General features: G+C 39.2%; 1 protein-coding gene across 1 annotated transcript; it reads right to left on the bottom strand.

Moving 5' to 3' along the window:
- Positions 1-435: 435 nt before the first annotated feature.
- TRAK2 (trafficking kinesin protein 2) lies at positions 436-27,116 on the bottom strand. The gene is given in 18 exon segments (XM_042779446.1): positions 436-3,785; positions 3,788-4,370; positions 4,904-5,003; positions 5,230-5,508; positions 5,833-6,131; positions 6,262-6,465; positions 7,170-7,249; positions 8,003-8,140; positions 8,750-8,824; positions 9,028-9,158; positions 10,839-10,917; positions 12,719-12,928; positions 14,100-14,216; positions 15,782-15,852; positions 16,432-16,485; positions 19,818-20,012; positions 20,964-21,276; positions 26,827-27,116. Coding segments are annotated over 17 exon segments (2,766 nt in total). The 5' UTR covers positions 21,001-21,276; positions 26,827-27,116; the 3' UTR covers positions 436-3,671.
- Between the last annotated feature and the right edge of the window lie 36 nt (positions 27,117-27,152).

Genomic DNA, 27,152 nt, shown 5'->3' on the forward strand with positions numbered 1-27,152 from the left:
TGCTATAATGTCTACCCCCATTTGTCACAAATCTGTAGAGCTCACATAACGTCAGCTACTGAGATGAAAAAACATCTGTGGTGGTGTTAGCCAATGCTGCAGTGCTAACTGTTATCCTAGAGGAACACACTAGCTGCTGTAAAAACCCCAAAGCACCACCTATGCACAAACCTTCTGAGGTACCAGAAAATACGAAGATTCATTTAAATCACTTAAGTACTTAATCATTAAAACACTTAAATACTGTCTAAATCAATTTATTGGCTTCTAAAGCCACCACTTCTGCAGATCCCAACTTACTTCACTAAGCTTGTGTACAGTATAATAATCATACACTATACATTTTAGCCACAAAAAAGCCTGATTTTAGGTTTGTTATAGAACACTGTAGTAGAGAAGATGACATTTGGAACAAACCACAGAAGATCAGCAATATACTGAAAAAAATGGCATGTTATACATGTTTATTATCAAATTTACATTCCACTATGAAACAACAAGTGCAAAAAGCAGATGGAAAAAATACCATGAAAATCCCAGACTGTTCAAACATTGTGTGTAATCCCCTCATGTAACAGCCAAATGAAGCCCAAACCAATTATTCTCCTTCCCTCTGTTACTGTTTGACTGCAGTAGATGTTTAACTTTGATCACAGGTATTTTGAGCATGCAGGTATCACTGAGTTTATCAAAAACTAACAGTGAAACTAGAAAGCTTTAACTTTGTGCTTTAAGACAATCAGAATAAGATAAATTCAACAATTCCCTTCTGTCTCTTGTAACTTGCACAAGCATAGTTAAGTCCTTTCTAGCATCCACGTTTGACTCAAACCTGCAAGATAACAGAACCTTGCCAAAATGTAATTCTCCGTTCATCCTAGGTCTACCTCTACTAAAACAAAAGATCTGGTGCAGGATGTCAGCCATGCTAGTTTGTCACCTCTTACCTCTCCTATGGGAGACAACAAAAGCCAAATCATTCCTAGAATCATGGTAACTTCTAAAATGTTCTCAGAAACATGTTATTAAAAAAAGGTTTATCTTCTAGGTTTTGGCACAAAATGGTAAACTTGCAAGAAGTATCAATTTTCCCTGTTACTGCAAGCCAGACACATATACCCAAACTGTGCATGACCATCCAAAGACATAAATGCATGACAGAATTTGAACAACACTGCACCCCAGCATCAACCAACTGGGTAAACACACACAAACATCATGGTATAAAGGTTCTTCCATTTTCTTTTTGCCTTATGTAAAGTATTTGATGATACACCTCAGCTACGGAACAAACTGACCTCTCAACATCCACAGCATTGTTTGAACTGAGCCAGTTTATATTGCTGGGCTATGGAATAGGGAGGTGTCCCCAAGAGAAACATGCATTTAATTTATATGCTTGTAGATTAGTTTTACCTGAACCATGGTCTGCCAAAGGAATTCTGCCTTAGCTGGTTTGCTACTCTGCTGATCCAATGGCTGGAGTTATCTTATGAAGCCACTTAGAAACGCAGTGTAATACCTTCAACTATTTATCTGTAACTCAGGTATTCCTACAATAAACACATAAAATGGACGGACTTTTGACATGCTACACACTTCTCTGTTGATACAAGCTGTCTAAGCTTTTGCTAACTTGTTTGCCTGGAAGCTACAGATACACAGCAAACATACCCATCTCAGGCCACTGGAGAACAACACTGCACTCCCTCCTTTCACTCTTACCTAATGTAGCTAGGCAAGACACTATGCACAGCTAAGTACATACAAACATAAATACTTACATGAAAAAATTAAATACTTTTCATTAAAAAAAAAAATTTAACCCGTATATAGTCTTTTAAATAAAATTCACCTTTTGTAATGTAAGGTTTTGCTTAAGAGAGCAAAAGGCAACTCCAGGAGTTCCGGAATATTTCTGTGCGCTGCTGACAGACAAGCTTCTGCTAAGAATCCCTGTGCACGTTTGAAGTGGTTACTCCTTTTCCTTTTACAAAACAAAAATATCAAAGAGTCATCAGAAGATCTGTAGAACTGTAAAATCAGAAAGGCCACATTACAAATTTCCTATAAACAAGGTTAAGAAGCTTTCTTTTCCTGCCCTACTCCACTCACCCCTGCAGCAATGAGGGTGCTGATTATGGAGGGTGTGCCTGATGGCAAACGCAAATCATTGTAATTGCACTGATGCTTCACACCCCCAGTCAGCTGCCAGCTATACCCCACTTACATGGTAACAGGCAAGGTAAACTTAACTGCTTAATCTAATTGTATGGAAACAAATAATTTTATAATGTTGATAGGTATAGTGAAAATTTACATAATGACTAAGAAACTGTTTCTATATAAGTCATTAGCACAGACAACTTTTTTGTAAGTTACACAAAAAATCTGTTGTAGATTGTTCACTTATGATTAGAACCTTGGACAGGAAGGCATCAAAAAAGCAACATGGGCAGTAATATTTTGATGATTAACTCAGAAAGTAGATTTCTAAAATGAAGTTCTTTTTTGAGTTGGAAAGTTTGCTTCAGCTGTGTTCAGAACCACATTCCCTCACTGATCACTGGATTTCAATATTCATTAAAATGCTATGAAAAACACCAGCTTTTTTCTTCCTGTTTCTATATAGAGACCGGCAAATTTTGCTCTTAATGAAATCTTTTAAACAAAATCCTGCTTAAAATGAGACATAAATGAATGAAAGGCATAAAGTTTAGTGGAAAACTCTCAAATATACAGAATGTGTAACTTGGCAAGACAAGAGGCAGTTTTCTGAACTTCCAACACTTTCCTCAAAGTAAATGCTCTCCATTTAAGTCTTTTAAAAGAAACCCTGAATCAAGCACCTAGGGTTTATTTCCTTTTGCAATGCTGAAATGTGCCTGAGATACTGGTGTGTGCACACAAAACTATCCTCATTTTAACAGATGCACACTACACTTTGGAAAGATTTATCAGCTTGACGTTTTCACTCCAATGCACACTTTCCTGCTTCTTAATTCTTATTCATTGCACATTTCTCTGTGTGCTTTGTTCACAAGCTCTGGAAAGAAAATAACTTCCGTTAATATCTCACTAACATAATTGCATTCTTTCAAAATATAAATCCTGTGCTTGTAAACGGAATTGTTACTTTCTTACACAGAGCTAAAGGTTCTCTCCCGCTTCTCAAAGTGAGGAGTTCAAAAGAGAACAGTTTCTGAAATGGAAAATAAAAGAATAAAAAAAATTGAAGTTTTCATATTTGTTTGCTACAGAGAGGAACTTGGGCTGGTAATGCTGGTCAGACTGATTGTTATCTTAATATTATATTTAAATTATGTAGTCTGACTGCAAACTAGTAAATACTACAAGTGTATGGTGGAAAAAATAAAATCCCTACGTGTACAGGTTAAAGGGTTAAAACACTGAAAATGTCCACAATAGTCCTCAATTCTGACTAAGTTAAGATGCTGAAGGGGTCTTGAAATAAAGCTTTGGTTTACCTTTCTACCTCCCACAAAACCTTCTTCCTCAAACCCAAGCAATGTTCCTTTGCTCCTTGGTCCCAACGCTTGTCTCTCCCACATTTTAACATGCACATGCCTTCTCCAACTCTTCTGTAACATACCTAACAATGCCTGTCTGTACTGGATGTTCATCCCTCAAATTATTTACTGTGCTCTAAGTCAAACACCTTTCAGGCCAGTTAGTCTTCCTTTAGTATATTCATCTTTGATGACTGTGTGCAAACAGGAGCTCCCAGTGCTCCAATCATGGCTGGAAGGCTCTGGTTTCTTCTCAGTCCTGCCATTAGATTGCTACCTGCATTTAAAAACCCAGCTGAGTCCTGCCTCTGCAAGCCAACCTCTGGCCCCTGATTCTTGCCATGGTTCTGTGTTTCAGGGGGCTTGATCACCCTGGCAATGCCCAGCCTCTTCAGTCTGTCCACGAGGCTCATCTTCAGCTGGCCTACGTCTGGGACGTTACGGGAGGGCTTTAGGCCATACATTTCCTGCAAGAACGTTTCTGCTGGTCGAGAAGCCAGGAAATTCTCTGAGTGATGTACTCGAGATTCAAACAGTGGAGGGGAAGGACAAGGTGAACGCGAAGGAGAATTTGGTGGAGTAGAAGGAATGGGAAGAGTTCGAGGGGGTTGTTGCAAAGGCAGTTTTTCTAACATGGGGCTGTCGTAAACCTTGGCAGAGATGCCTCGTTCTTGCAAAAGCTTAGCCAGGCTGCTTGTGCTGCTGAAAGTGGTAGTTGAGTCTCTTCTGTTGGTGAGAAATTCTCCAATACTGAGTCTGTAAGGAATGGCTGGAGTGCTCACTACTGAGTTTCCAGTACTGTTGCCAGTATTCCCCAGTGAAAATGGAGCACCCATGGAGCTGAAAGACAATAAAAATTAAACAGAGAATATACACACATTAGACATTTTAATATCCAGTCTTCATTTGCCTTTTAGTATACAGAAGACTCAAGAAAAACCTTAACTATTGCTATTAGCTGTGACAGCTTCAGTACTCAGTATTATTGTTCTGCGAAGTACCAATGAATTTACCTTCTGTGATCACCTGTACTCTAGTAGATAGAACATTAACACAGTTGTCCAGTTAGTTTAAAAAAATATAATAGAAACAGAAAATAAATTATAATGGAATCTTTTTTTCCACAATGGCTATATGATACAAGGTATCTGCTACTTAAGAGTTAAAATTTACTTCAAGTTACCTTAACCTGTTTTAACCCTCACTCTAGAGAAGTGCAAGTTTCCCTTTGTAGCTACAACCATTTTTATTAGTAACATCCTACATGTTGCCTAACTGCTATAGTATTTTTTAAACTGGTCTGTGTATCAAAAGCCAGAAACTAACTGTTTACCCCTATGCAGCAACATTTAGGATGTTAGCAGTCCTCTTACCTGGGAGTAACTTGAGTGACATCAGATGGGTGAAGGATCCTACAGGTAGTGAAGGTAAATGTGGAATTTGTTGAAGATAGACACTTCCCTGGATTTGAGGCTGCAATGTGAAGAGTTTACATCCATTGAGGATCAAAATAAAGATGTACAAAAATGAAACAAAAGTTTAAGACGATGTTATTATCACTGCTGATTTTCTGAGTCCTTTTTTTTGAAGTAAAGAACAAAACCAGCAAAGACAGCATTACCACACAGTCAAACACTTTCCACAGAGAAAAGGACACTGCTAAATAGAATCAGGAGGAAACAATAACTGTGCTTCTTACCAGTGAGTGGTACTGCTGCTGAAGTAATAGGTGGCAGGAAAATCCCTGCCACTGGCTTTGCCAACGCACATTTCTTTTCCTCCGGGAAGGACTGTTGTGCTTGAAATGTTATACCTCCTTCACCTTCTTCCTCATCATCCTCCTCCAGGTCAGAAATGTGGTGCACAGTATCATCAGTCAGAGGGGTAAAGCCTTTAGTAACAACACCTGGTCTTGGGTCAAGAATGGTGCCTAGGTTGGGTCGAGCAAGCTGCTGCCAATGGAAAAGGGTCTGAGATCCTGGTGTGACAAAAGAGAAGAGATTCAGAGCCATTACCTACTACTGTATCAAGTCACAAGAATGCATTAAGAAAACAAGTGTAGCTGGCTGGTGCCCACACTGTGATCCACACATCCACCAGATGGCAATGCCAAGAAGCAGCCTAACACTTAGCACCCTCTAGGAAAGCCAAATAGAAAGCGATGGTGATGAGCTCACTGGCATGAAGCCTACCACTACTGCTTCCTGTTACTGCACATCATACCTAGCTATACACACAATGAATTAGCTGGCAAATATAAAATCCTTTTCTGCTAATGAGAGGAGGAGGATCATCCTCTTACCTTCAATGGGTTTGACAATCTGCAACTTCTCTGGTAGGAGAACACGGAGATTACTAGAGCTGGCAGAGAGATCCGTGAATTCTGAGTTTGTACTTGGGGAAAAAGAGCTTTCTGTTGGTGTACTACAGCCACTAGCCTCTTCTTTCTGCTCAGCCAGCAAATGCATTTTCCGGTCCCACTCCTCCTCGAAGAACTGCTTCTCACTCAGGTAGTTCTGATGACGCAGGGAGAGCCTGTGCAGAGCTGTGACCACCTCATTGTCTCCAGGGATTCCCGGCTGGCCAGGACTGTGAGCATCTCTGTGAGAAACATCAAATAGGTATTAAGCCCATTAAATTAACTATTTCTCTATTACACAGCAGAAGTCCAGTCTGGCTTTAGTTTTGAACCAGTTCTTTTCAGAAAAAGGTAACAGGCTGTGCTTCCTACTTCAAATTCTTCTCAGAGCTGTTCCCTGGGGCTGTCTGCGCATGGCTCTCCAAGTGGTGCATGCCAGACTGGAAGGGCTTTGCTGTCATAACAGCACTTGAGCGATTTGATCCAGGGATTGGCAATGGGGCAGGAAAGGAAGAGCAGCGGCCACGGATGACATTAGCAACCTTGACAGTGTCAAACACTCGTTTCTGTTGATCCCTGCAGAAAAGACAAGCAAACAAATGTGGTTTTTAGAAGCATAAAAGATAAAATAAAGAAAAATTTCTGAAAAACAAACTTTGAAAAGTCTGCAGAAACCTCACTAAAGGGATGTTCAGAAAAACATGATTGCCCAAAACACTCATGTCTTCAGGAGATCTACTCTATTAAGTATCAGAATTACCACTTCTTTATCTGAATGATGTGAACCTCTACTGATAACTGCTTTAGACTATTCAGAATATGTATTTTATTTATTTAATTTGTATATGCTTTCAGAAACACACATTTAGTTTATTACTTCTTGGTCAGAACGACGAAATCCAGAAACCGATCTTCAGGGTTTTGAAAACTGTTATGTGTCTTTCAGCTATAATGTCATCTGTCTGGCAATTTTTCTATAAGCATTAAAAGGGATAAAACTAGTCCTGTGCATCAGAGAATTTGGATCAAAAAATCCCACAAATTACAGAATGAAATAATAACATCCTTTTAGCAATTCCCAGCCTCTCATAGAACCAAATAAGACTAGCAGGTTTCAAAATTGAAAAGATTACCAAATACTGCAAATCTTTTTTTATTTACAATGAAAACATTAAAGAGGGAATATATGCACTTATGGAGTCCCAGAAATCAATTTCACCTTAATTAATACAAGCCTATGGATAAATACCAAAATAGCACAAAGACAGACAAAAACATACTTTTGCTTGGAGAGAACAGATTCATCACCCTGGCTCAATTCCTTCCGCATTGTCCCTTCAATTTCTGCTGCAATGGAATCCTAGAGAAAAATGGAAACCGTAAGAGTTGACAAATTAGATTCAATTCTTCCTTCTGACAATTTTAGCAGAAAATATCTGTAAAAATTACTTCTAACAATCTGTATTTGTTTGCCCAGTATCAGTATGCTTTTGACAAACCCTCCTGCCTCTGAAGAAAGGACAGTTTTCCAGCATAACTACACCCATGTGTAACCAGGATGGGTCCAGTTTTCTTTAGCAACATCTGCTTTTTCCTTGTGTTTCTTTATTTACTCTGTACATTGGTTGCTTCAGTTAAGCTACAATTTTAAGAGCACTTCTTACAAGTGTACGCGAGTGATTCTGTACACACAGAACAACCAATCAAAACCTGAAGAATTACCAGCTATTTTGAGTATGTGAGATGCTGTGTTTCTTAAAGAAACACTGTTGAGTTATAAAATTCACACCAACATCAAACAAGACACTAGCACAACTGAGCATAAGCTACAGAACATGCCAATTCCCTTATTAAACTGAAACGGCATAGAAAACGGAAAAATAATTGCAGTGTCACAATATATCAAGTGAACAGTTAAGTTCCTAACTAATTTCCTCAATTTCTCACAAGTTCTTCACACATTGAAGAACTAAAAAAACAACAGATCAGCTCCTTTACCTACTACAAAGTAGCTCTGGCTGCAGCTTCTGCAAAGGCTGTTGTGCTCCTAGAGCTGCTCACTGCCACAGTTGTGTGTGCCACTGGTGTGTGCCACGTTAGACATGTTGCTTACCACAGGAAACGTTCCACGGGACTGCGGGTGGCAGAGACAAGCGACAGAGCTGGCTCTGCTGCGCAGCAACTTCACTTCTTCCTGGGACTCGTGCAACATCCCCAGACACTCCACATTCCGATCTTGCAACTCATGGAGCTGGAAGAGAACAGAGGCTATCACATGATCTCTTCAGAGAGAAGACAGAGTGAAACTGAATGAACTCCTACAGTAGCCTAGAATGGCTGATTCAACACTCTGAGATTCTTACGGCTGCAGGGCACGTGCCCACTACTGGATGGACAACAGCCAGCACAGCACCCAGAGTGGTTTTAGTGACAAAGCACAAAGATTCAAAAGAGGAAAAAGCATGACGAAATTCAAAGGAAAATACATTGAAAAAATGCAAATACACTAACTACTGATGCAAAAGAAGCAAAAAAGAGAACTGCCTTAAAATCTAATGAGCCACAGTACTGTTGATATAATCAATAATATTCACACTATAGCATTCTTTTCCTCATAACTAAGAATAGTAAGACCTCCTGATTTGAAAACTCCTTGCTTTTCATACTCCTGTGAACTACAAAAACATTTGTGTAGGCTTAAGATAATTCCTCTTTTCCTCCAATCATATGACTCAACACAATGAAAGACTAAAATCCTACATAAGTAAAAAGCAGTAGTTCCCACTCTCTCTCTGTTTTCTTTCTCCTGTGTTCTATCCCAAACATTTATCTAAATGTATATTATAGAAGACTTAAGTACCTCTGCTGTCAGTTGTCTCTGAGCATCTTTGGAGGCTTGTAAGTGAAGTTTCAGCTCCTCTTTCTCAATCACATTCTGAAAGCACAAAAAGATGCTCATCATTTTTTCAGCTGATTTCCCCAAGATACTGATCCTCTGCCAGACCTTCTTGGAACAGCCACTCTCTTGCAGTGCAACCCCATGGCCTGCCAAGTCAGCTTTTGCCTGCTGTAAGCACTGGCATGCGCATGCTGCATGCCACCCGCGTGCATGTTGACACTTTATCAGCATTCCCTTACTTCTTTGAGTTTATGTTGAAGTTCAACAATCTGGGACAAAAGGGATGAGATCTCTTCCTGGTAGCGAATCACCTCCTCACTCTTTTCTGACAACTCCTCTGTTATCCTGGAAATCTGAGCATTTGTTTGGCCTACAAAACACAAAAGGAACTTAACTGAGAACTTCTCCCACAAAAAAAATACAAAACCAAAAACCAAACCAAACCTGAATCCCAGAAAGGATGAATCAAAGTCAACAACAAACTGCAAACCCACCAATACTCTTAGGAATTCAATTCATAATATATAAAAGTAAGTGCCTTAGAACTCCATAAGGAAAAGACTAACAGTGGGGAGGAGGAGGTAAAAGAGTTAATTTCAAATGCATTAATGCATTATGTTTCTTAATGTGTAACATATTAAGAACTAAGCATGCAGAATCTGAAATACACAGGACCAGTACATGAAATGACCACAATAAAACAATTTCAAATGACATAATGAATCATGACCAAGGCGAGACTTGGAATATGCTGGAAAAGTCTGGGTCTGAATTAGTCTTGTTATTAACTACTATTGTAAGCAAAAGCATTTTGTCAAACCTTGTCAGTTGTAACATACACTCTTGATCCTGGTCACTATATATTCCCCAAATTCTCAAAGATCCACTGAAGACAATTCCCTGGTTCTTTTTTTTTTCTTTTAGCAAGCACTTCACAAAGTGAGATGACAACACAACTCCAAGAGTTGAAACATTTTTATGCAGTTAGCCTTGTTTGTACACTTGCCCTGAAAGCATTGTAAAGTCATAAGAAAGTCTGATCAATCTTGCATAAAGGTCACACTACAACTTCAGTGCTTGTTGTACCTCACACATTTACTCAAGAACAAGGCCCTGTTTATGGGTCTGTGGGAACTCAAGCTTATTCCTGAAAATGCAAATTTTAAAGCTGTAGGCAACACAGCTTGAGGAGAAGATTCTTTCTGTGAGTCTAAATTACCTAGCATACCTACTCATGCTATAGAATTGAATAAAAAAGTGAACTCACAGACATTCTCACAGAAGGAAAGCATATTTGAACTAACTCCTATTTGCAAAATATGTGCATTTTCTCAGCAGGATCAGAGTAAATTAACCAACTAAGTACCAATTCATAGTATTTTATGGCCATCTGTAATAAGAAAAAAAAAGCAGCAATCCAGTCTTCTTTATGGTGGTAGTATGGAAAAAAATAATCTTAACTATAATTTAAGGTTATCATGCACAAAGGAAGTAGTACAGATCAAATGACTACAGATAAAAAAATGTATTGTTCTTTATTGTTTCAAATACTTTGCATGCATTTATAAGAGTAGCTGCAGTTCTTTGCAAATAAGCAGTTCCCAAAGCAAATATAGACAACTGCTCTAGACAAACAAAGCCACTTGCTAATTTAAATGCTTTGGTTCGTAACATATATTTTAAAATGAATATGCTCATAGTTTTAAGAGTCTATACACTGACCCATTTCAGTGTCAAGTGAGCTGAATATACAAGAAGAGTATTTTGTTGATTTACTAGCATCTGTAGGCTTCAGTTTAGGAAGCTTATGGACATTACCTTTTGTGTTCATTTTCCCCTTCTAAACATGACACACAGAGCTGAATTTGAATGCCAGAGTGAAACTTGATGAAATACAGAAACAACCCTGCACTTGAGCAAAGGGCAAGACTTCAATGATATGCATAAATTATTGAAGCTCATTTTTGGATTCAGGGTTAACTAACAAGGTCTAGGCACTAGGTATTTCACCTACCATCCTGCCACTGCAAAATACAGCCTGGATACTCACGGAGCTCTTTGACACAGTCATTGACCAGCTGCTGCTCCTTCTCTTCGTACGTAATGGTTTCTGACTTCAGATGGCAAGCCTTTGAGAAAATTATTTACTTATCAATAACAATTTCAGTTTAACTATAAAGTTATAAATTTTTACTTCTAAAATTCTTGCAACTAAGAATCTCCTCTCTTTCTTTAAAAAATTATATGCAACTGTGTTTTCCTCAATAACCTGTTTCCCAGAATTTTACAGGTGGTTTGAGTGAAAGACAGACACACACGAACAAAGCCTGGTATCTTGGTTCTAATAAAAAAACGTTGCAAAAAGATGTAACTTGGTAGGAAAAGTGAACCTAGACAGAAATCAGAAATAAGTAATTTAATTTGATTCAAAAAACTTAAGTTTAAAAAAAGTCTTGAAAACTGACTAATGTTAGCCAACTCCCTTATGGCACTGAAAAGCTCTTGGTAGAACAGCTCTTCTCCATATTCCCAACTTGTCTATTTAGACTAAATTTTCTGGGCCAGAGACTGGGTATCACAACATATCTAAACAATATGAAGCTCTCCACATTCACACTTCTGACTGTGAGGATGGCAACATTAAATTTAGCACAGACAAGTCTTCTATATTCAGGACTCTTTGCCAGTAAGGGACTCACACTGTAAAACTCAGGAAATGGTTTTAAAGATTATCCCAGTAAACAGTACATTTACACAAGTACAGGCAAATACACTGCTTTACATAGTCCTGTCACATGAAAAGAAATAAAAAAGCAAATAGAGGCTCATTGTAATTGAGCCTATTCCAAGTCACTGAAGGTTATGTTATATCACAGAACGATTAAGCCCTGGCTGGTCTGTAAACTTGTGCAATCATATACAGGCTCAGGAGAAAAATAAAGGCAAACTGATCTCTTTCTTAGCCTACAGCACCACTAAAATATCCAGTTGGCCTTAGGAACTTTTGGGAAGAATGTGCATCTCAAGCTGAGTATTTTGGAGACAAGACAAGGGCAGTAGTATTTTGCTGACATTAAAAGAATGTAGTCTAGTACTGGTATAAAAAGTATTGAAGTATATTGGGAAAGGTTCACATTAAAAAAAAAAATCAAAACACCACACACACACACACACACAAACACACACACACACACACACACACACACCACAACCCTCACCTTTCTTACAAACAATGCCCCCTTTTCTTAAACGCAACAAAAAGAATCCAGCTTCAAACAATATCCTATTTTACAAGTTCCACTCTTCACCACCAAAGACAAGACACTGCATCTGTAGATTTCAATTCTTGGAACTTTTGCTGTTGGTTCCATTTTATAGCCATTTTTTGTCCGGCCATTCATTTAGTCTCTATCCTTCTAATGGCATATCTAGAGCCTGTATTAGAGTTTCACACACGTGAGACACCAGTTAAAACAGAGAAACTAATCACAGAGTCATAACTAAGTGTATCTTTAAAATAATTTAAGTGGAAGCTTATTAACCCTTAAATATCTTCTGACAAAAACAACGGCAACAGAATGGAATTCCCCAAATACACCTGCTCATTGCAGTCAGATTTATATCAAAATAACCTGCTTGAGCTTGAGGGCCTGATGTGTCCAAGTATTTTTGCTGGGTGCTTACGTACGTTATGTATGCTTTTTCATGTATCACAACTGCACTGAGAACAGACTGCTAGAGAACTCTGGAGACAATGAGGAATGAAGGAAACAGAAGGATGTGGGCATGGAGGGAAAGTGCTCGGCAGTGATTGGCATAGAGTGACACAAAATAGCCATGTGCTCCAAGAGAAACCCTGCTGCTGGATTTTGAACACTCTGATTTGTTTCACACCCAGCACATACAGCACCAGCTGTCAGTCAGAGGTACCTTGGACCGCAGAGCCAGGTTCTCCTCCTCCAGCTCTCGGAGTTTATCCTGCAGGACATCCAGCTGCAGTGGATCATGGCAGACAGTGAAGGACTCGTTGAAACGCAGTGGTGTGGAACAGCTGGAATCCGTCTCGCTCTCCTCAGAAGCGATGGAAACAATACGCAGCAGGTCATCCTTCTTTGACAGCTCATGCTGCAGCTGGTTAACCTAGGACAAGTGAAGATCACCACCATGTGAAACACACTTTACACACACAGTATCATACTGCATTATTTATGCAGCCTCTAGAACATCACTGCTCCTGAATAGCTCACACCTCCATTTATTTCATAGGAAGTTCGCAAAATCATAATTTTACCATTGCAAGGGAGACAGAAAATTCAAGACACCACAAAAATGAATAACAGAACCTACTTTTTAAATAGTTTACTGCAAAATCATTCTCCAGTTGCCTTGATACATTATTTCATTTCAACATGCTAGCTATCATTTTGATTATGACCATTATTCTGAATTTTGACTTCTTGGAGAAAAGGATTGAGAGACAACTATTTGCATGTTTAGAGTGGTACCCTCCAGCCATGAAGACATGGTACCACGAGCCACAGGACAATTAAAAACAAAAGTAGAGACAGATCTCATTAAGATAAAATCTATTTTGCCTATCTACATTTTTATATGAGTACCTAAGTTTATGCTGTCATACAGCTGATTATGAGTACATCTTTGTTACTAGCATACTGTTTTATACAAGCAGTTGAATCCATTTCACTGTAGCTTACACTACATCTGTTGACCACAGTGTTTGTTTATTTTTGGTTAACTATTTTATTCTTTTTTTAAGAAAGAAAAAGAAAGAAAATGTTAGATCAAGAATTTGTGCTTACAGGACGAGAAGGAGGGAAGATCTTGATCAGAATTCATTTTTCATTACATTTTATTTATTCATTTGTTTACTCTTAATTTAAGCACCCCATAGCTCACTTTCTGTCTGTTTCCTCACCTGTGAAGTTGCTCTGTAGCAACTCATGTGAGATATCAATCTCTTATTTTGACTTATATTAGTCCATTTTTAGTTTAATGGAGGGAAATGAGACTGCTGGTCAGATATACCCTAATGATATCTAGCATTCTCATAATTTCTCAGTAATTACAATATGTTATCTTCATATTCAATTCCTGGACTGCAAAAAAGTGATAGAACAATGATCAGGAGAATGACATCTAAGCACACTTCTAGCCCGATCACCCCTTTCACTAAGAAATGATATATTTCTATTAATCCTCTTGCCATCATCACAAATGGGGAAAAAAGAGAAAAAAATTAAAAAAAAACCCTAAATAAAGAAAAATAAAAGAAAGAAAAGCAACCACTTACTCTGTCTAGAGTTTGTCCTAACTGTTCTTCCAGTGCTTCATTCTGTTCCATCAACAGATGGTTTCGCTTAAGGAGGGCTTGTCCAATCCGAGCTGCCAGTTCTAGGTCCCGATCTTTCTGCTCACAAAATGAGAAAAAAACGTTTCCTTTTGATCATGTAAGGTTTAAATTCAGAGTAGTTTTAGATTCTCCTAGATATTGCTCAATGCATCACCACTCTGAGGTCCCACTTCACTCTCAAATGGATCAACACTGTTGGAAAATTATTAATGCTTCAATCACTTGGATCCAGAATACAGTAATTTCACGAATACAAGCCGCAGCAATTTGACAAAAATTTTGGTGGAAACCCGGAAGTGCGGCTAATAGTCGGGGGCAGCTAATATGTGAATAATTTTCTGACCCCAGATGTGCCAGCCAGGGCGCCGAGCCAAGCACCTGCCAGTAAAAGCCGGCATTTCGCGATTGTTACAGTGTTACCGTGTTGCCCTGGCTCCCTGCAGGCAGCACGGGGGGCGGGAAGAGAGGCGGGAGAGCTCTCTTCTTCCCTCCTCTGCCGCAGCCCAGGGGAGGACGGGTGAGGGGGCGCGCCGCCATTGCCGCGGCTCGGGGAGCCGACGGGGGCCCTGCGCCGCCATTGCCGTGGTTCAGGGAGGACGGGGGGGGGGTGCCGCCACTGCCGCGGCTCCGGGAGCAGACGGGAGCCCCGTGCAGCCATTGCTGTGGCCCGGGGAGTGGGGGGGAAGTGCGCACCGCCATTGCCGCGGCCCGGGGGGGGGGGGGGAAGTGCGCGCCGCCATTGCCGCGTCTTGGGGAGGAGGCGGGGTGCTTTGTCCGCGCCCGCCGCCGGCGCCACGGGCGCAGGAAAGCTCCGTCCCTGCCTGCCACCGCGGGGCAGCGCCGACCCGGGGTGACCGAGCCCAGTGGCAGCGGCGGCTGGCCCCGAGCGGCAGCACCGGGCTGGGCCACCTGGCCCCGTCGGCAGCCCCTAGCGGGCCGAGCCTGCACAGCCTTAGCTCAGCCAGTAAACCCCGCCCTCCCGCCGTTCTGTTACTAATTGCACGCGGGTCCTCGCTGCGAACGACAGAGCGGCTTATATTTGGGTGTGGCTTATTTATGGACAAAAACCGAAATATTTGCCAACACCCAGAGATGCGGCTTATACTCAGTGCGGCTTGTATTCGTGAATTTACTGTACATCCATAACTGTGCTTTTTGATACAGCATATTCTTTTCCACAGCCATTTGCAGTAACAGGAGGGGAAAGCACCAAACCTGGGGACAGTTTTGGGTTTTGTGCTGAATACAAAGATTACGTGGGCTCTATTGAATCACACACACACACAAAAATCTTATTTACTTAGGCCTGTGCCCTTTCCAGTGACACTCTCCAGAACAGACTGCTCAGCTTAAACAGTGGTAAAAGGGTAGAAGCAGACAAGCAACAGGAAATCAGAAGAAAGCTCGTTCTTTCTTATACTCATTGTTTTCATGGATACCCATAGTTTTGTTAAATTTTGTTTCTGAGGTGGTGCAAGCAAAAGGGCAGTTTCTCATTACCCATATGTTTGATAAGCAGCTCTTGAAGATAACCAAATCAAAATGGTCAGCACGTGAATAAAGCCCTCCCTCAAATACATTCCCTCACCTGGGCTAACACAACGTGACAGAGACAAGCATACCTCAGCTAACAGACGTTTGACCATGTCAGCTTCACCATAGTCTTTCTGCTCCACTTTATCCGTGCCAAGGACTGAAGAGAGACAAACATGCTTATTTTATTGAAGGAAAGACAAGAAGATTGTGGGAAGTGGCAGAGCAGAATTCAGAGGATGTTGTTTATATACAAATACAGTACTTGGTTGATGAAGCCAGCAGAGGCTATGAAAATGCATCTTCAGCTTCAGATATGTGAAACAATACTCATTTGGGAGACTGATAAATGAGATATTGAACATTTACACCTTTCAGCAATGTTAACTAAGACTTGAGGTGCTCACACATCCTTCAAATTTAGAAAAAGGACAAAAATCTCTTGTGAGTAACTTTTTGAATCCAGCTAAGCAACCGAATCCTCCAGCCTGCTGGAGGATTAGATGTAGCAGTAAATGCTATCTTAGTAATCAAGTGACTCCAAGGTTTGAAGAGTTTGTTGAACTATTAAAAAATTGAGAAACAGTAGGATTGGAAATAGAGGAACTGAGTGAGGAAGAAGCAAAGCATGAAGAATTTGCGACACCTCTGAACAAAACATGGTGCTAAAACTGTAAAGCATTGGTCTGCTCATGTCCTGATAAAAAGAAGATGGTAGTAACAAAGGTATCTTAATTACCTTGTGCAAATTTGTGAGATCCATCCAAGGAGGAGGAAGGAAGTTCAATAAGAGCTAAAGTGACAGACAATGAAAGATATGTAGAGGGAAAAGAGAACAAAGAGGAGAAAGAATTAAAATGTAAAGAAACAGATGATTTTCTGCCATGCATCTACCACAATCAAAAAATAAATGCATGTGCAAACATAGTTTTTTTCACTATTAATGCTTTTTTAGGCCTTTTAGGGAACCATTTAAACATTATTTCCTTCAGAAGCAGAATTATACATCTATCAGGAGATTAATTAGTTTCTACTAAGCTCAAGAGCAATTTGCTGTTTTTGCTTTATGAAGTCAGAATCATTGAAGTGAAGAAGGCAGCAATATAAATTTAAAAATTACAGAAGTATCTGCTTCAGCTGAAGGTTTATGTTAACCTGTTTAGAAACTAATTTCAACCTCACTGAACTGGAAAATGAGATTAATATGGATTTGATCTCAAGATTTCCTTCACTCTTTTACCTTATTTAAATCTCATTCTTATTCTGAATACAGAGTGCATTGATTATCAGTTTTTTCCTTTGTTTGTTTTGTTGAAGACTGCAAACTTAGTTATGGGATAGTAAAGCGGCAAGCTAAAGTGCACACACACTTTATTTACATATGTTATATAAACTGTCTATACCCTTTACATACATAATGCCCACAATCAATCTTTTAAAGCATAACACTACAGCTGTGCTAAGATTAAAACCAAGTTGCATTTTAGTAACAAATACTGTTTCACTAAAAGCTTAAAAAAATATATATCAAAATAGCAAACCAAATGCTTTTCATCAGGTAGACCAGTAGACATAAAAACCCAACACATGCTGTTCAAGTACGCAGGAGCTTTGAACTTACAGCATTGCCACTTATTAATTGTATTTCTAAGCAGGGAAAAAATAGAAACTCTCTATTAAATTTAAAGTACATATCTATCAGTAGCATAAAATGCATTTGGAGCACAATTTTACTGTACTACTTGGTTGCTTAGCATAAAATGCATTTGGAGCACAATTTTACTGTACTACTTGGTTGCTGATACTGGCTGCTGCTGGCAAACTTATCTAGCTTATCAGTATTTGGAAAATTCATTGCACATACATAACTAAGTTACAGCCATTGCAGGCAGAATATTATAGCCAGCTCTCCTGTGGTAACTGTTCCTAGCAGGTGATTTCAAGTTACAAGTTTCTATCCAGTCCCTTTAATAAAAATTTACACTAATTCCATACAAGGTTACTCAGGTAGGTAAGTTCCTAAAATTAAGAGCAAATATATTTACTCTGATAACTGAAATCACAGAACCAACAGCTTTGAAACTTAGAGCTCTATATAAATTTCAGTATTTTCTCTCAGTACAGGATCAAAACTATACACACTTTATCAGAATTCTCTCTTAAGATCACATGCACATGCAATACTCACCTTGCCAAATGAAAGTTGCAAGCAACTCCTCATTTTGGTTAAAATTCTTGTTATGTTGTGCCATTACACTTTATTCACACATACAAAGTAGTTCCAAAGAGAGATCTTTTCTAATTCAGGATTTCTTACGCTAGCACAGTCGAAGCAGAAAATATTCTTCCACCTCACTGAAAACACTGTCAGTGTGAACCTAACTGGTTATGGGACAGACCTTCTTATAGGCAGAAGCAGCCATAAAAAGAGGAGGAGCTCAGGTGCAGGAACTGCTGTATTGTTTTGGGGCTTTTTTCTCAACTGCAAATTCATTCAAACCATATATTCAGCATTCTCTCTTGCAAAAGGTTATAAAAATGTTTCCATACTTATACAGGGGGAGGAAGATACACAGCTAAAACCCCATGTCATGCTTCATGTCACATTTATTCCCAATTCCAGGCAACAAAGAAAGATTAAAATTTCACCTAACAAGTTATTCAACAACAATTAAAACTAGAATTTTATTTATATCTGTATTTGTCTGGGACCTTCCCAGCATGTCCCTATAGGTTACCAGTCTCAAAAAAACTAGTATGATTTCAAGTGTAACCAATGTCTGGACAGGAGAAACATAAACCATATTTATCTTGAGTTTATATGACTCAGCAGTTATGAAAGTGTTCTTAAATTATAGAAGAATTAGTTTTTTATGCTAAGCTTAACAGCTATCTTTTAATTAAATTTCATTGTTACAAGAAAAAATTTATAGCTTAAAAAGCTGCTTAAAAAACTCCTACAAGCAGTTTACTATTTTCACAGGACACCTTCTCTGAAAAGAACTTCCCTGTGTGAGAAATAGGAACACAGCCCTTTCTGCAGTACCTTGACAGCCAAATAATGCACAACAGGTTTTATGAAAACTTTGCTGATAAAACCCCTCCCTCTCCCTGCAGGCTGAAAACGCATGATCACAGTGACTGAAGGTCTCCTTCGGAGCCTGTGCTTCGTCACACAGGTGAGGTGTTGAGAAGAAAGCTTCGACAGAGCTCCTTCCAGCACAGATAGACTCTGATCCCACTTCTTTGTAATTAACACTCAGAGGCAAGTACACACCCTACCAACTACAGAACTGCTTCCAGCAAACTACAAAAGCATTCACTTGACTACAAAATCATTTATGCTTGCAATATTATTATCAGAAACAGACTGAGCAATAAACATGGAGCAGCTTTCCAATTACTTTCCACAGTTACAAGAGTTCAAAGCCTGCAAGGTCAACTCGTAACAAATCACTCAAAATTGCTGAGTATTGCATTCCTGGGAGGGAATGTTTTCGTCTTCCTTACTCCTTTGCTATGCAACCTTGGGAAACTTAAACTACAAAATACTCTTTTAGAGGTAGCATATACCAAGGACAAAGTAATCATTACAGATTGTACATAAATAACAAGTTTACTCTTCTATGTGGTTTTAGTTCAATATATGGAGGAAACAGGACTTCCCCATTTCTCTCAGGAGATTACAATGCATTCTCCTCACATGAAAACAATGTGAAACTACAGGCAAGTAAATGTTGAGTTTGGTAACTTCCTATACATTTGCTTTTCAACATATTAAAGATTTCTTGATGTGATTGCAGCAGTTCATTTTCTTCTTTAAGATTTGATAGGTTTAGGAATAAGTAACTTAGTATTTTCAGAACTGGAAAGCAGTGATCAACACTGATCTAGTATCCACCCATGTGCCATTTATTCCTTTTCTATCTCCAAAAGAAACCACTGACAGCACTTCACAAACACTGCTGACACAAAACATCAGGGGAACATCCCCAAATCAACCACAGCACCGTTAACAAACAGAGCTGCTGCACACTCACACCTCTAGTATTACATCTCTTCAAGCACAATTCTTTGTATCTAGATTTTTAACTTCAATATTTGGGGAAATAAACACCGACTCACTCATGTAACGGAAGGAGTCCTCCTGGTGAGCTGGAGAAGCGATCTCCGGCAGCCGGCCATGGCAAGCCGTGGGCTGGATCCACTCTGGATTTTCATACAGGTACAGAGAGTCCACTCGTAACTTGTAATCTGGCAACTGCTCTTCCAGCAGGCTCACCAACTCCACCTCAGGAAGGTCCTCATTGGAGCAGCCATCTGAGAGTAAATGCCAGCAATAGTGCATTGTTAAATATATGTAAAATTTAATAGTGTTGCTACAGTACTATGCACTTTATGTGCTATAAAATACTTCATAAATCTTCAGTAGATTTGGAAACAATTAATCTGTACCAGACAAAACACCAGAATACTTACTGAATGTACACTTGATTTATACTGCAATACTTGTAAGCTCCTCACCCCCAGCTGACCCTTAATTTCCTGAAAAGATGGTATACTGTGTCCCTCCAACTTTCTGAATATAATGTATGTAATGAGCTGCAACATCTTGCCTCTTCCTCATTGAGCTAAAACACAAACCTACATTTTACCAGCTATTGATTTCCTATATCCTAACTGATTTTTCACAGTTGTTACACTTCACATTTCTGAAGGAAACTCACTTTTTTTTTGGTTCATCTGTTTTGTGCACTGGTTTGATACTGGACATAGATGTAAACAATCTTAAAAGTAAAACCAATTGAATACTGCTTTAAGATCAGAGAGCAAGTATAAAATTCCATTATCATCCTTATGGAATCACACTCTGAGAATCATGATATTAAAACTCCTGCAAAGTTTAGCTCTTTCTATGTTGTGGGGTGTTGTGTGTGTCCCTTAATCTCTTCACAATTATTGCAAAAACCTCCACATTAACACTAAATTGGTAAAATATCAACAGTATGCAACGATTATCTTTGCAAGATTTCCACTCAAGATGAATACTGTCTGCAGTATCTTTAAATGGAAAAAACACCAGTGTTGACTATTGACAGTGAGAATTTTACAAGCAGTATTTTAGAGTGCACACTGACTTCACAAGTGAGTCAAATGGACTCTGCAACCACATAAGCAGTACAAAGAATGTGAAATGTAAGACTGCCTTCAGGTTGGTGTTTTATGACATTAGACACACTAAAAATTTGTAATAGTAATTCTTCAACTTACCAGGGACGCTCTCCAAGCCCCTGGGATCAAAACTCATGAGTCCTTCCTTCACAGTTCAATTCCTTGGAAAGAGCATTCTGTAATCAAGCTGTGCACCATTCCTTTACTGCTTTGGTAAAAAGATGGCTTTGGTTTAGAGACAGAGTGAGAGCCATCAAGCCACAGAGACTCACAAATCTGGCATCAGCTTCTATAGGCTGGTTCATACTCCAGATCTACAGCCATCTTAGGATATGCCTGTTTCACCTGGGCTACTACTGATCAGTAGAAGTATTTCATGTGAGCTTCACCAGCTTCTCAGTTCACCCATCACCTGAAAATAAAACACAAAGAATGCCAAAGTTTAACAGATTTCACTCTTTCAAGAGAGACAGGTAAATTGGTGTGACTTTTGTCTCCTTCAGTCTGAATTTTCCTTCTGCACTATAATTAATTATGGTTTTTTTAAAAGCAATACAAGCATTCAAGCATTAAATTTCAGTTTACACAGCAAATGTAAAAGGTAGCATTACAATATGTTTTCTCCCTGTGGACATCTCACCTTAAACATGGATTTGGTCAAATATCTCTTTGTCTGTACTATTCATCCTCTTTCATATAATTTTAGTGTATTCAGGTCATTCAGTGAAATGAGGCATTTCCTTTTTATGCTAACAGACAGCAGCTCCAACTAAACAGAGATTTTCTTCAGGTCACTACATTTATTTAAAGTGATGGATTCTAAAGGCAGGATTTTAAAAACATCACCCTTAACATTTCTATTGTGAAAAAATTTAAGTTTTATACAACTGTTTGCCTGAGTCTCTTTTCCTTTAGGAGTCTGTTAATGAAAAATTGAACCTATCAGAAATATATTTTGTGGATCGTGGTAAGATTTGTGTTTTCTCTTCAGCAGGGACTCATGTAAGCCAGAAAATGAAACTACTGCGACTGATTCAGATAAGCTATCAGAAAAGTTTAATAGAATAAAAATAGGCTTTTCCTTTGCCAAGACTGATTAGTCACCTTCCATATAAAACAGTAGTTCTAGATGTCAGAAAGATATAAAATTGAAAGCAAGTCTCTTTTTCCCTCCTCTTCAGTTAACATAAAATTCTCTTAAAATCTTTCAGTAATTTAAAATTTGCTCTTAACAATTTCCCCAAGATCTCTAATCATCAAGCACAACAATCAGAGATTTGTTTTGCTCTCTGTAGCAACCTCTCATTTGACAAGATTAAAATGGACAGTGCAGGAGCTTTTTAAAGCAAGCCTGGAGCCTGTCAGTTCATCTGCTTGTAGACTTTGGCAGGAGATCAAAAAAGAACTTTCTTCCATTAAGGTCAGCTCATACTTGTGAGCAGTATCTTCTTGTTTTGCCATTCATTTCTGTATGTATGTACTCTGCTTACCAGCTGTAATTATTATGCATGTTAAACACTTAATAGAAAAGAAAAAACTTAAAATTTCAGCAACGTTTTCCATCAGAATGTATAGATGCTTCTAAAGTTTATTTTCTAGAGGTTGTTTTTCAAACGGATTGCTGAAAAGCATGAACTATACATACCCCCTTCTCTAAAGCAGCTTTATACAGCATAATGAAAGACATTTAAGAAGACTGCTGCAGATCCACACAAGCAAATTACTTTGTTTTGTAATAAAAAGACTCACTCTACCGCTAGAGAAAGTACAGCAGTATAGTAACTCAACCTTTTTCCTTTGAGTTTTAAAAATATAAAAATGAATGCTGCTACTTCTCAAGATTGGTTTTAATCTCTCTTCTGAGTGCAAAGCAGAAGCGCTATTTGTGGCAGGTCAATCTCAGTTCAGCCAAAGAGAGCGAAAAAAAAAAAAAAGTGATTTGGCTAAATGTTTTCTAGAGCACCAGGCCAACACCGATCTATTGAAATGAAAGGGCAAACTCATCTGTAAAACCTTTGAGAAGTTTACTAGATAAGCAAACACCATAAAAGTTAATGCTTGCACTTCCAGTGCTCCTCATAGCTTTAGTTTCCTGTACCATGGGGCATTTCTGTAGAAATTCAAGCACTGGGCAGTTCCACCCTGAAAGTGTCTCCATGATCCTTCTACACCACAACTATAAAACTATTTCCTAACTGCAGATTCCTCCTGCAAGTCACAACTATAATTAAATACATTTAAATAAAACCCATAAAATTTACAATGTGGCTTTTAAGGACATGTCCAAAAGAGAAAACAGAAAACTTTCTCAGGTATTGATTTTAATCTTTATTTATGAAGATTATTTCTACAGTCAATTTACTATATTAATTCTATACCTTATTAGTTTAGTCCCCCTACTCCCTCACAGGGAAATTTCCCATTATGTTTGCATCTTTTACTAATAGGTCAATTGAACATGGAAAAAAACAAGGGAAATTCAAATACTGGAGAACAACCCATATGTAGCAGTGGTGTTCTCTTCAAGGAAGGTTCATGAGAGATGGAAATACCAGACAACATTTTATATATACACATGCATACCTATCTCAGTCTTACTATTTCTGTACTCTCTGGATTAAATTTTACTCCCCAATGTGTGTCTCACATATCAGCTATCATTTGTCTCCAAGTAAAAAAAGCTGAAACCTGGGGTACATAAAGCACACTTCCTGTACAAGTGGGAACTATTCCTACACCTTTTGTATCTGCCCTAGAGAATCGAAGGTGCTCTAAAGAGATTTTATAAATTTCTCCTTCAGTGAGTCGCAAGACCCTAGTGAAGATTAACTTGAAAAAGCAATATTGACTCAAGTCTTAGAGAAAGATCAAATAGTTATAAAGCATTAAAAACTGATCTTGTCTTTCTAAGTACCACTTTGAGCAATTTCAGATGGACGCAGAAAGAGTTGGGGCACCTCAAGATAGACTATCATTCTGGAGACATTCTACCACTAGAGAACTCTAATTCAAATCTGAACTACGAGAGAGGTGAGGGATTTGCTTTACAACTGGTAACCAGACAGCTGTATGTGTTATTTCTTTGTGCACAAAAAGTTAAAAACTATGCAGAATATTGGCATCTATATTGACAATACCTGAACTTCAACATAAATAAACTGTTATTCCTGCTATTTTTCCATTTGTTGAGAGCTGACTCCCCACAAGTACTTGGAAAGACTAAACTAGGTCTGCTACTCTGTACAATTCCAGGATGCAAGACATTAGGCCACAAGTAACACAAACAAAATTTTGACAACAAAGAAGATCCTAACAAAGAAGATTTTAACTTGTTTAAAAGAGAAGACAACATCCATTTTCCAAAACCAAGCCAAGTAAACAAGTGTATTATTCTCGGATGCCAAATTTTACTGCCATGTAAGTACGCAATTAAAAAAACTGTATCAAGTCATTAACACAGTACTTTTTCCATTGCTAAAATTGGAATGCTGTCAAGCCAGCTAATAGCAATCAACATACTCTAAATTTCAAGGTTAATTAAACAGTTCTATTCTTATAGCAAACATGACCACACTGAATTGCTGCCAAAACATTCCTGGGACTAGTGCTCAGAAGCAGAGGCCAAATTCTTCAACACCATCCAGCAGTAGATGAAGGACAAAGGATTATCAACTGAAAAACAAATCTATGTGAACACAAACTTTGCCTATCACAATTAACATTTGCTTTGTGCCTAACACCTGTTATTTTCAGCCAACATGATTGCTACAGAAATCTATTTAGTGCTTTTGTTTCTCTCAAGTAAAGAAAAAAATATTTTAAAGAATAGGCCATTACAATCCTAAAAAAACTGTAATAATAATAAACAACCTTGCAACAGACTTTCAATCATTAAAAAATGGTATAAGAAACTGTACAAAAGCAAACAAAATATCCCCCATCTTCTGGATTGTTTTTCTTTTGGGATAGGGGTAAGGCTTAAGAGGGGAAGCTGGAGAACACCTCTTGGAGAATGATGAATTGCATGGGGATCATGAAGCTGGCCGCAACATTCCCTCATGCTATTTCATCTGGCTACGCCAAACCAGGCTCACTCATTCTCCTTGGCTGTCATTTGTAATCGCTCATATTCTCCAAAGTGGCAACACTTGCCTGTTAAGTACATGTATATATGCTTTATGTACATGTATACATGCATACTGTTGAATATAGCTTGACACTTAAGACTTAATGAAGTCTTACACATTTGGAGGTTGTCTGTATCACCCTTAGTACTATGAAAAACCAGCAAATGCCTAATTGAAGTATCCCTTAGCCTGAAACAAACTATGACTGTGACCTATGTTAAAGACACACACTATGTTTTATTAATTCCTAAATTTTTTCTGTAAATGCATAATCAAAACATTGCATGTTGTATAAACATTGCAAAACGTGCATACTACCTGTATGCATCTTTTCTTGCAAATTTTCTTTATTCAGAAGAAATTATATATATATGTAGTAATGCTATGATCTCAAAGGAATCAAGAACTATCATGAATTGCCTATTGGTTAGAGTATAAAATACAATAAATGCTCTTGAGGAATTTTGTTAATGCCTCATTCTGCTAAGTTCTCTGTTAATATTTCATTACAAAGGTTGTAATCAGCTTTTTTTAAAACTCAAGCTTTTTTTCTATAAAGTATACTTGAAGGGAAATTGAATAACATTCAACTGAAATCACTAACATCTTCAGTTGATGTACAGTTGATCACCCAAAAAAGTACTTTCATTTCCTTGACCTATATTCCAGCCAGTGCTCAGCATTTTAAGTTATAATTCTGTATTAGAATTAACCAAACTGATCTATATGACTCAGTCACCACAATATCACTAGCAATCAAAGCAGAAAAATAGGATGTCTTCTTTTTTGTACCTATCTCTGTGAAAATGCTCTATTTGTGTCTCCTTGGAAAACTAATCAACAAATCATGATTATCATTTCTGAAAGACAGCGTTTCTACTGCACAACAGTAATTCCGGAAGCGCACTATTAGAGGCAAACCACCCTCAGGAAAGCCTGTGGTTTTCCAATGTTCTTCAAACTACATTTTCAGATACTCATAACAGAAATTCGATAAACAGATACAGCTCTAATAATCACACTGTCACTACAGAGTGGAAAAATGTATTGGAAAATAATTTTTTTCAATTCAGCTTCAGTGTCAGAAGTGTAATTAAAAAGAAGTTCTGCCTATTTTTACTAAGAACTACATCTTTTGAAAGAAAACAAGTATCTGAAAACAAACCTAAAATCGACTGTCACTTTCTAATGATTTAAGTTATTTATTTGTATATCAATATCTGCATCAGACTGTCATAATCAGTCAACAATAACTGTGAAATATAACCAAGAAATAGGCACCTCTGCAACAGCTGAAGATTGCATTAAAGATAAAAATACGAGCATGCCACTCCACATAAATTTCTCCACTAGCATAGTCGACAGAGTAAATGACATTTACTGACAGATACTCGTACTCCAATTTAATCAGCTGATAAAAATGCAACAATGTAATTAAGTTGCTAAAAGCCAAAATTTCCTTGCCTTCCACGCCCAAGCAGGACAACAACTAAGATGTCACCGCGGGCTGCCTCGTGTTCGCGGTGACACGACCCTCCAGGGAGTCCGCTGGGTGACGGGCACCCCAGGCTGCTGAAGGTCACCCCGGGCACCGCCTGCAGGCACCGCCGCCCCCGCTTACACCGAACAGACGGAGCTCAACACAGCGCTACGTTACATTAGAGCATCACCACCGCCAAAAGAGTCCTGTCAGCTGCCAAGCCGGACAGGCGCCGGAATTCCTCCTCTGTCCCGGAGCGCGGGGCCAGCCCCGGACACCGCCTCACGCTCGGGCCCCGCGCTCCGACCCCAACCAGCCGCAAGGAAGCCGCCGTACCCAGCGCGGCCCGCCGTACCTTCCAGCCCGGGTGGTGCCGCGGCCCGGCGGGGAACGGCCCCCAGAGCGAGAGGAGGGAGGGTTAACCCCTGCAGGGGTGTGAGGCACGGAACGCGCCGCTCGCCCGTGAGGTGGCAGAGCAGCTCCGGGCCGGCGCCAAGCGCTCGCTTACCCGCCCCACGCTGCCGCTCCTTCCCGCCGCAGCCCCGCATGCAACACAGCGGCGACTGAGGAAGGGCCCCGATAGCTTCCGCTCGGCTGCCGCCCAGAACTACAGCCCCCGGCGGGCCGCCGCCAGTGACGAGCCCCACAATGCGCCGGGCGGCGTGGTGCGGGCGGCCCCCG

This window comes from Catharus ustulatus, chromosome 7, assembly GCF_009819885.2.
Source record: "Catharus ustulatus isolate bCatUst1 chromosome 7, bCatUst1.pri.v2, whole genome shotgun sequence".
Lineage (NCBI taxonomy): Eukaryota > Metazoa > Chordata > Aves > Passeriformes > Turdidae > Catharus > Catharus ustulatus.